Source organism: Hylaeus volcanicus, unplaced genomic scaffold (genome assembly GCF_026283585.1).
Source record: "Hylaeus volcanicus isolate JK05 unplaced genomic scaffold, UHH_iyHylVolc1.0_haploid 29383, whole genome shotgun sequence".
NCBI classification, from domain to species: Eukaryota; Metazoa; Arthropoda; class Insecta; order Hymenoptera; family Colletidae; genus Hylaeus; species Hylaeus volcanicus.
The window spans coordinates 1,843-13,024 of NW_026531623.1; the positions used below are offsets into that span (position 1 = coordinate 1,843).

The following is an 11,182-nucleotide window of genomic DNA, read 5'->3' on the forward strand; positions in this document are numbered from 1 at the left end:
TCTTTTGCTGAAAACAGTGAACAGATAAAAACGAATCGCGATCGTTATCAGCAAAGTTGGATTAATAACAGCATACCAATGAACAATAATCTAGTTGAACGACTTTCACCTATCCGTTTGATTAAAAATTTGTCAGCAATTTTTCTTTTCTGTTTAAGAAAGACGAAAATATACTTGTAAATTGTAAGATGTTTTAAATATTTAGAGGCCTATAAAATAGTATAATTGCGAACAAACAGGAGAATAAAAATAATTATTACGAAAAAACTGTATAGAGTATAAACAAGGTAGTTGTTCTTTTCGTTGTAAATGCTCATATGTACATTGATAATGATGAAACGATAGTGTATTCACATAACAAAGGAGAAAAGATAGTAAAATGCGATACAGTCAATTGCTAAACATGTTTACGCATTCATATTTTTCGGCGATAATCGCCTTTAACACGAATGAACTTAAACAAGTTATTTTAAAACAAATCTCTTGTTTACGCGTTATTTACATCAGGACAGTTACTGAAAAGCTTACTCCTGTAAGTAATACAATTAAAAAATACAACCTCCATTTCATTAAAACTTCATTCTGTACTATAACACATACGCACATTTTCTGTTTGACATTTTTCAAGGAAGTCGCGATACTTAACTGGTTAAACGACGCACAGTTTGTAAAGTTCGCAATTCTGTAAATAGACGTCATCCACGTCAAATGACATAACCGAACTAACAGAATCTCCACAATCGATCGCAACGTCTCCATAAGATCAGTTGTAACAATCAAGCCGCGAACGTGTGGTCGACGAAGTGTTGATTGCTTTAAAAGTTCAAAGAATTTAGTCAATATTGTATAGTGAAATAAAGATAAGCATAAGGTAAAATTCAATTTTTTCTTTCGTGTACATACGCATATTTCTGACCTAAGAAATGCTAAACCAGAGTCATCAAAATTGTATCACTTCAAATATTTCATGTTTTATTTCCTATCTGCTACTAATTTTTGTGCAAAATTGATACTGGAAATTTTAGTTTCATTTTGGGCGGGTTAGACCAGCACTGAGGTGTCAAAATATAAAAGCACGTTGAACTTCTATTTTGATGAAATTGTAACTGACATGTAATTTTTACTCTTACATAAAGACTCAGAATACTATGATACAATTTGTATGAAACTTCTTGATTCTCTAGTGACCAAGTAGAGACAGTGTCGTATCTAGCACAATGTACCTAGAAACAGTGTTAATTTTTCATTTAATGCCGGTACCCAACGACGATTATTTGAAATTTGTCAATAGTTCGCCACTCGCGCGTCTTTGAATTTGGTTTTTAGTAGTAGTCGGCAAATGTTGTGGTAGTCACATGCGGTTAAGTTGTAACTATCGTATTGGAAATATCCCGCTGCCAGTGTTACTCTATTTATGTGAGAATCTATTGAAGATTTTTAAACGACTTCTGTGACGCGTTCCTCCTTATTCATTGACGAGTAATTATTGCATTATTTGTTTATTGCTGTAAACATAACCAATAGGCTGTACAATCTTAATTTAACGTAGTACTAAGGAACATATACACATGGTGTACCGTAGAACATGTTTCAAGGTATATGTAACTTTTGTATGCATATATGTATAACGAAAACATCTAAAGCTCTGAGAAGAAAGCACAACAATTTCTTCACCTTCGTCCGAGAACAATATAGTTCTACTAGTCAATACGATCAATAAAGACAATGCAGATGAAGACTGCGTTTTTCGCTATTAATCATATAAAGAAGATTACAGTACAAATAGTGGATTAGATGCAACTTTGGAAATGTTGAACCCATGAACTCTGTGCACGATTAGACAAAAAGGAATAAAAAGTCTATATGTGTAATTCTTGTAAACAAAAGTCTATTATTAAAATTACGATTTTTGTTTATTTTTTCATTTATATAAATAATCTATTTTTGCATATTTTAATAACAGTTCTTTAATCATCTTGACACACTAAAATCTTCTCATGTGTAGTCTTCTATCAATCAGTGTTATTATTTCAAAAGAAATCATAACTGTTCCAAGGTACTGGATATGATGTCCCTAGGTACATTAACATGTTGTATCATGGAACGTTTGTAAGCACTTTACTGTATTTATTTTATCCAGCTACCGTACTCGAATTTACTTAAGTAGCAGTGTGAATTGATAGCAAACATTCCGCTGTTCCTAAAAGCTCTTTACATTCATAAGGAAGTTTATTTATTTTAACCTTGCAAGCATTTTTTTAAAATGTATTTCCTGGTATAACACTCTCCATATTTTAATTAACACCTACATGTTAATTTTGTAGAATATACATTGAGGAGGAGCTGATGCTGACCGAAAACATTTTATTACGATTACATACTTTAAATAACAGTAAATATCATCAAGAACACATAAAATTCGACGACTATTTGAGGAATTACATTCTTATTGGCAAGAAAAATGACGCTGATGGACATATGCACAATTAGTATCCATTTCTTGTACTTTTTCCTCCGTCCTATATTTGCCCTCATTTTCCTTAGGAAACGACCAAAAATTCCACCAATCAAAAATCAATTGCTACTTGATAGTGCAACAACATTAGCCAAAAAGATTAAATCCGGAGAAGTAAGTATACATTTCTGACTAACAGAAATTTACAGAGAAGTTACAGAGGATACCATTTAATACCATATCATGTTTGATTGACGTGAATCTTCTTGTCACTCACAATTCGAGGTTCCTGATTAGTGCAAGTACCTACCCCTAAAATGTTAAGCTATACGAATGTCAAGTTTCCACTTCTCTCCGAATCTGGTGTCGTGAATAGGCGTATCCGTTCGAAAAAATCGAATTGACCTTAGAATGACCCCTAAAATTGACCCCGAGGTAAAGCTCAAATCACCTTATGGTCCCTTTTAATCTCTACAACCTTTACCCGAGTCATCCCTTCTGATCACATATTTGTTCGAAAAATTCCATGGTTTCAACACCTTTGACCTCAAAATGATCTCTAGGGGTCACGGTGACCTCCGAAACGAGACTATATTTGAACGTCAGGTTTCCCGCTCTTTCCGAATCTGGCCTCAAAAATAAGGGTTTCTACTTGAAAAATGAAAGTCGCCCTTCTAGTGACCTTCAAGGTTATAGACAAGGACCAATTTCAAATTATAAGAAAACAAATTTGTTTTAACCTCAACGTTGGTGTCGAGTCATTTTTCCCAATAATGCATAGATTCTAAGATATGGGATGGGTCCGATACTTTTTGAAAACCCTGTATATAATTAACAAGCAGTGAACGTTTCTCAGTACCTAATGAGGTACTAAGCAATGCAAAGATACTTAGTTATGTAATATAATAAGGAAATAACTTGTTTAAAAGTACAAAGATTTAATTTATAATAATAAAAACACAATATCTGAAACGTTATAAAAGTAACTCAATGTCCAATAAGAATAATAGTCACTATTCATATAAGAATTAAACAAACACATTGGCACTTTTAAAATAGTGTACTTGTGATGCTATAAGTATACCAGTAGCTGCGTCGGATGGAGAAAAAAGTTTTACTTACCTTACAGTAATTTACATGTTTTAACATAATTGCTCCACTTACAGGTTTCTAGCCAGACGATAGTGGAAGCATACATTGAGCGAATTAAAGAAGTGAATCCATTTATAAACGTGGTAGTAGATGATCGATTCGTAGAAGCAGTGAACGACGCGAAAATATGCGACGCAAAGCTGAAATCAGGCGAAGTTACCGCCATTATGCTGGAAAATGAAAAACCGCTTTTTGGAATACCATTTACCGTCAAGGAATCCTGTTCCGTTGCAGGTAAGAAGCTTCCACTAGAATCTATTTAAAGCAAACCTGAGTATGACTTGCATGGCATTATTTTTTATTTATGATACCGCAAGATGCATACTTAAATGTATGTATATGAGTGCATATCTTACTTTCAATAAACATAATGAACGATTCTCCTTACTTAGTAACTACTCACACTTTTGTTACATAACGCGATTGCTATAGACGAGAGTGTAATAAGACTCCTTGTATATCGTATTTAGTATTCTCTAGGAGACAGGAGGTAAACAAGACAAAGAGTTCTAAAAATATACCGAGAACGGAAAAAGAAGCTTCATGACAAATATACATTATACATTCATTAGAAATGAAAAAGTGAACAAATCTATTAAGAAAAATGTTTCATGGTAAATGCATAATAAAATAACTAAAAATGAAAAAACTAATTTAATAAATTTCTTCTTTGTTAGAAGAGAGAAGAAAAATTTACTCAACTGTTTTACGAAACATTTAATTCTTTTTATAATATTATCACAAATATTTTACAATTTCTATAAATTATTAATTACATAAAGGGACTACCAAAAATGCTTCGACACCATTTTCTAGGTATTTCCGTTAGTGCAATTAAAAAATGTTTTTAACAAATGTTCACCAGTATTCAGTGAGCTACATGTTCGCATATTATTATATCTGAAAAAATGCTTACTTCGAATGAAAAGTATGTGACGAACCGCGCGTGGGCAGTCGGGAAAGCCGCCATTCAACATGCTCGGTCGCACAATTTCCACGGACGATTCTTTTTATGAAATTTGGGCGCCAGTGCCAAGTGCACGTGTCCGCTACCTTCGTCCTTCCGGCTGCTCTAGAGGAGAGCGAAACTCAGAGGAGGTCGAAAGGAAGGAAATAACTTTGATCCGCGTACGTTTAATTGAACTTTTATTCACTCGAAAGCTACGAGGGGAATTCCGCGAAACACACACCGTCGAGGAAAAGGGTGTGGCGACTAATCGCCGACTATGCGCCGAAGAGGAGACGCGGCACGAAAAGCCGGCGCGACTTACTCTATGAGGGCATCGCAAACAGATATTCCGCCCTAGAATGAAAATCAAACGAAAAAGAAGATAACGCCGGTAATTAACGGTCTTGCGTTTCGAAGGGACCCTTTCCTTCGAAACGCGGCGCGTCCTCAAACCGCGCAAGGTCACGCGGGAGATTCGCGAAACGGACGGAGGGAACTCCAAAGGGTTTCGCCTCCGGTGGTGATCCTGTCGCGGACGAAAAGGGTGCTCCGAAGCACGCTCGCGGACACACACGCTACAAAAGGGAACCCAGCCAGTGGGCCCTACTTGAATTTCGCAGGTCTCTAGATCCCAGATCTCCCTGAGGTCCTCTCCTGAGGATGGCGTGGAGGCGCACCCACACACACCCGCACGATAGCAATAAAAAAAAAAGGAACTCGCGGCTCTAACAATCTGGGCTGCTCGCTCGTCGCACGTACTCCGTTTTGCCCCGCGGTTAACCGTTAATTCATTTTTCCAAAATCGATCGCGCATCGATCGGCGCTCTTCTCGCCGCCGCGGTAACTCGCGGCTCTCTCCACCCAGGGGCTGTAGGGGTTCCTTACGGTGTGCCACCACTATGGCATCTCCAGTTGTTCTGGAAATGTTGTTAACGGCTGTTTCTCCCGTGGCAGCTGCGGGGCGATGGCAGGGCGGACCATCCTTGGAGGGTGACGAGTCCTCCTGGTGGCGGCCACACCGGGGTCCTTTTTTTTTTATTACCGAGGTGGTGGAAAATCACAGTAATTCGAAATTTCCTGGCTACCTCCAGGCGTGTTACAGTCAGAACAAACCTTGCAGTTCCTTTTTGGCCCTTTTAGTATTACGTGAAGCTTCTCGTTTAGTCGGATTTCATCGGAATGCGACGTAGACGCTTGCACTCGTTGCTGGCGATATAATCCTCTCAATTGTTCGACAAGTGTTTTCAGAAATCGCAGATGGTTCAATGGCTTTCCCTTTTTTTTTGGTCTTTTCTAGTTTATACAAAATATATGAATTGATCAGAGAAATTTCCATGCCCCCCAAAAAAGCATACACCACTATTTAAGACTTCAAATCACTCGGGCGCCGCTCGAGTTGACAGTTCAAATCGGCCGGGCGCGTATCGGCACCACTCGAGTGCAAAGGGTTAAATTTTAAATACGTTTACACTATTGCCTAAAAGAATCTATGTATATCAAGGTAATCCGTAACTCACAGTAGAATTAAATTACAATTTCTTTCATATTTTTCAAAACTATGAAATAAATGTTTCTGCAATTTTTCATTAAAATGTTGTAGACATTGTTTACTGACCTAATATTAGTAAATAAATACGAAACAAAATTAACGGACCCTTTTATATTTTCGCTATTGGAGACAGAGTCTGAAGACTAGAGAGCAATGATCTACTTTATTAATTATTGCAGGGTGCATTGCTTGGTGCAGGAGCATCCATACTTGGAATCGGTTCGGATATGATGGGATCTATAAGAATACCAAGTTTTTTCAATGGTGTTTTCGGCCATAAACCTACTCCAGGTACGTCGACAAATTTCGGCGAGTTGTAATTCTATTTTACCAAATACTTCGAAAGTTGATCTAAGGATGAAATTTGCAAGACGAAAATAATTTTATTATTTTCGTTTTGTGAAAATCAGTAAAGGAACTCAAGTAAAATCATGCTGACAGATCTATCTTTCCTGATCGAAACAAGGTGAAATTAAATTGTAATGATAATTTTCTTGAAAAATGATAAACACTGCAAAGTTTGTGCGCTTGAATATCTTAAACAATCACAAAATCACAGAAAAGATGACTTTAGCTTTCGTTGATGGGCTACTGTTTTTTTCTGTGTTAAGATATAGATTTTTTTTTATATTCTTGATGGTTAAGGTCTCCCAAATATTTCTACCAAATTGTATTTTACAATATTTCATAATTGCTAACCGTTTCACTTGGCTAATTGAACGTGAAACATTAAACGCATGCTTCTCTAAACCATATTTTTTAAGTATGTTAACGCGATATCCTAAAAATTCGCATTTTGGGTACAGTTACAATTGTGCATAGATATGAAATACACTTCTAACCGTGATGTAAACTATGATATTTTTGATATCGCAAAAATAACTATTATGTTCGGGCCACTAAAGTCATAAACTTCTTGAAAAATTCAAAAATTTAAGTTTAGAATGATTTTTTTTCATCAATTTTATCTAAATATTTTTATTCATACTTCACGCGATAACGAAGTCATTCTTCATTGGTTTGGATCACCAAAGCGGATTCCATCGAATTATCATTTCGGGCCCGTTCACTTGACGTTGCGTGAAATATTATTTGTAATTTCGAAACAAATTGAACAGGACAATAGACAATTTTAGAGAATTGTTTAATACATATGTAAATAAACGTACTAAATTTCAAAAGTTTACATATTATACATTTTGTGCAAAAATACAGTATCATGAAAATTACCTCAAAACTGGTAAAGAAAAGAGTATCCCCTCAATTTGGTTCAGTGTACTAAATTTCAAACCATCAAAATCTGTAACATTTAGTCTTGGAATGATCCATACACGCTGTTGCATCCACCTCAGGTGTTGGTTGTTTAGGGGGAGCTTCTCTCCCCTCGCGATGGAGCCATAGTTAGTGTGATTGGGAGGTGGTTGGGATCATGAAATCGAATGCGACTGACCACCTCCCACTCAGCTCCGGGAAGTCATCGTGGAGCGTTTGTGCGTACGCTTTGTCCGTCAAGGAAGGTGAGCTCCACATAATCTCGCCTCCCCATAGTGTTATAGAGGTATACATAAGGCGCATTTTCCCCACGAAAAAGAGGCGTTGATTCTTGATAAAAATTACTGTTTAACAGTTTTATTTTAGTAATATGTTCATCTTTTCTTCATTGAGTGTTTGTTCACAGGAATTATTCCTAACAACGGACACATTCCGGACTACTCACAATTCTCGATGTTTGTGCAAGGTCCTCTGGCGAGATATGCAGAAGATCTTATTTTGGCTGTGAAAGTGATGTCTGTCGATTGCGACGTACCACTACATTTGGACAAGCCGTTGGACGTGAAAAATCTTCGAATATTTTACGTAGAAAATATCAAAAGCTTTTGCGGCATAAGGTCGACCACATCGGACGTACGACAATCAATTAGAAAAGCGTTACGTTACCTATCAGGAAACGGTGCACGCGTCGAACACGTAATAATTAAATTGACTAAAAATTAATTGTATGATCTTCATTTTTGAAGGATCAGAGTATTCGATACGATTTTAAACCTTAAAAAAGTATTGCTTTCTTTTGATGAGTTATTATCAGTTTCAATGACAAAGTAAACTTATGATTGAATGTAGCACCTCGAGCATTTATTATTGTATTGTATTTTTTCGATTTCAATGATATTACATAGATAATAATATCTACGTCAGGCCATAAAAACAAGTTTTCTGAGGAGAAAGTGGCTTGAATCATACCAATCGGACTCATAGTTTTCTCAGAAATCTGTCGACAAGATTATCAAGTGCCGTTTTGAGATGAACGTACAGTGGGTGTAGAAAGTATTCGTATACCGATCAATTTAAAAATAGAAAACTGTGTAAAATTTTAATTTATTAACTTATTTTTTATAAACAATGACACTCTACATATTCTCGAAAATCTCTAGAATAGATAGATTAAAAAAAAAATAGCTATTTATACAAGTTGCGAAATTAACAAGAAAAAAACAATTAATCGATAGAAATGTTGAAGCAATAAGTATTCGTACAATTGTTTAAGTTATAAACTTCATAAAAAAAAAAGAAATTTCAATTAATTTGCAAGTATATAATACTTCCTCCGTGGGATTTCCTTTTGATTTTACAATTATTGTAACTTTTCTAAGCATTAAATCAACTAGATTATTAGATATTCGAAGTGGGATCTTTTTCCATTCCTTTATTAGAACCTTTTTTAAAAGTGCTTTACTGGAAATTTGATGTTTTCTAATTCGTACGGAGCAATAAACTAATGTGTTTACGTTACAAACTCTACTGTAAATGGTTCGTCATAAGAATCGTGCAAATACTTATTGCTTCTATACTTTTACTCACTTTTCGCATTTTTTTTGTTAATATGTAAAATATCATTGATTATAAAAAGAGAAGTTAAGAAACTACAATTTCACACAAAAGTTTTTTGGGATATTGATCGGTGTACAAATACATTCTACACAGTTTTATGGGAAATTGATCGGTGTACGAATACATTCTACACCCACTGTACATGACATTTTGGATTTAAAATAATATTTTCAACGTCTCAGCAATTAAAATCGTATTAGGTTGTCCTAGAGGTTTCTTCCGTGACTTGCATTCAATTATTTTGTGTGGCAGTATTTATATAAATAATAACCTAATGTCTTAGATGTTAATGTTATACCAGTAATAGAGCAAAATGAATCGTAGGCAATTCGATAATGTAACATTAGACATTGAATATTGTGTATGTATTATTCATGAATGACATGGGAGAAACTTTTAGAACAACCTAATATTTAATTCTACATTCCATACAGGGTGGTTATCGTAACGGTCTGCAAAATCATTCAGGTATTTCCGACAATTTTCCATTTACTTATACATAGTTTGTGACCCGACTGCTTTAAATGGCCTTCTAAAAGATATGAATAACCTTTCCTCCTTTCTAATTGTTGTCTATTGGCTAATTGTTGTCTTTGAGCAAAGTGTTTGTCTCTTTTTTTACAGATGATTTCAGGCTGCATGATTGTAATCTCCAGATTTAATTTAGGTACAATCGGACCTTCGGGTCTCAAGTACTTTTTTGTTAATCTCTCTCTTTCAGTTTCCTTTAAGCCATTATTAAACCAGTGCTTTCATCTTTTTGCAATTGACGAGTGCAATTTTATTTCAGCACCTTCCTCCACAATCGGATCTTCTCCCAGGGCTTGTAAGATATTTTCATCTACAACAAAATTCTTCTTATTTCCACTTTTTCCGTCCTCTACAAGACAAAAAGAAAGAACCCCATTGCAGTTTTCGATATTTAGTATTGTGTTATACTGTTCTTGGAGAAGGCGAGCTGTATCCAAGAAAGTCAACAAAAACAATTGACCAGCAAACGTTATTTTTCAGCGAGCAGAACAAGGCTAGCTTATTGCCTGCTCATATATTCGCTCGACCCTGATTTTATTTTATTTTGATCTATCATGACGCTCGTACATGCGCTATCGGTCCTTTTTTATTCAAATTTATCACTAATGCTTATCGTACCTTCTTCATTGGCCGAAAAAAACTTCCGCAATTTCTTCCTCGGAGCTTTTTTCCCTATCCTAATTTTCACTGGATGATGCCATCTCTGTTGCCTTTTCCCGATTTTCTATCGCTTCATCAATTTTTTCCTTTAATCTTTTATATTTCTTCCTATTCTTCCTACACTTCCTATTTTTCTTTTAGCTATCTTTATGGCTATTAAATGTCACCCCATTACTTCCAACTTCTAAACACGTGTGTCTTCAATCGCACACCGAAAAAGAATGAGGAAAGTCAGTTGTGATTGCCTTATCACAAGAGTCGCAGATCATTTTTTTTTAGCAGATGGCAAGTGTTTCTAAATCTTGAACTTTGTTGTGGCTTAACGTTTGATAGTTGTATGTATATTACAGATATTGATTCGTTGTGTGAGTGAGGTTAATATAGTTGTTATTTCTAAATTGATATTTGGCACTAAACCTACCGACTTTTTATTTTTACCTATTTCTTCCGCGATTGGTCAAATGACTGGCCTTAAAGATATTTTTCTCAATTAGGTGCAAAAATAGTTATACTGTTAAAAATAGTTACACGTGATACTTTGATAATATATGAAACGTTTGCATGTAATTTATATATTACATATATATAAGAACTGTACGTAAGTATTTGAAAACGTCGTAAGTAATATTCTAACATAAAATATGAAATGTTTCAGAAAATGTTAAATTTTCGTGGTCATACTTTAACACTTTCATATATGAAATGGTGAGACGAATCAATCTACGTAAACAAATGTATAGTTCCATAAAGAAAAAAATGTGCAAATGCACTTTGCACTTACACTGTTTGCACCAACAAAATAAATTATACCACTAAAAGATGGCTCGACATGGGAGATTCAACTTTTTCCTGTAACAATTTTTTGTATCTCCACTACGACTTGTCTCAGTTCATAAAATCATCCTGTATTTGATTACTTTAGGATCTAATACATTTCCAATCAGACAAGTGTATTCTTTGATGGCAATTCCGTCGATTGATTATAGGTTTACGATTT

General features: G+C 35.2%; 1 protein-coding gene across 1 annotated transcript; it reads left to right on the forward strand.

Moving 5' to 3' along the window:
- Positions 1-616: 616 nt before the first annotated feature.
- Positions 617-10,587, forward strand: LOC128882163 (fatty-acid amide hydrolase 2-A-like). The gene is made up of 6 exons (XM_054133736.1): positions 617-871; positions 2,325-2,629; positions 3,622-3,848; positions 4,040-4,097; positions 6,285-6,396; positions 7,784-10,587. Exons 2-6 carry the CDS (start codon positions 2,462-2,464, stop codon positions 8,098-8,100), a joined length of 882 nt encoding a protein of 293 aa, XP_053989711.1. The 5' UTR covers positions 617-871; positions 2,325-2,461; the 3' UTR covers positions 8,101-10,587.
- The last annotated feature ends 595 nt before the right edge of the window (positions 10,588-11,182 follow it).

What these genes read in the sequence shown, in the direction of transcription:
- LOC128882163 (XM_054133736.1), top strand. Translation starts at nt 2,462, where the DNA reads ATGACGCTGATGGACATATGCACAATTAGTATCCATTTCTTGTACTTT. An exon ending in AAAAGATTAAATCCGGAGAA is followed by an intron (nt 2,630 to 3,621) that starts GTAAGTATACAT and finishes CTCCACTTACAG; the next exon opens with GTTTCTAGCCAGACGATAGT. An exon ending in CGGCCATAAACCTACTCCAG is followed by an intron (nt 6,397 to 7,783) that starts GTACGTCGACAA and finishes GTTTGTTCACAG; the next exon opens with GAATTATTCCTAACAACGGA.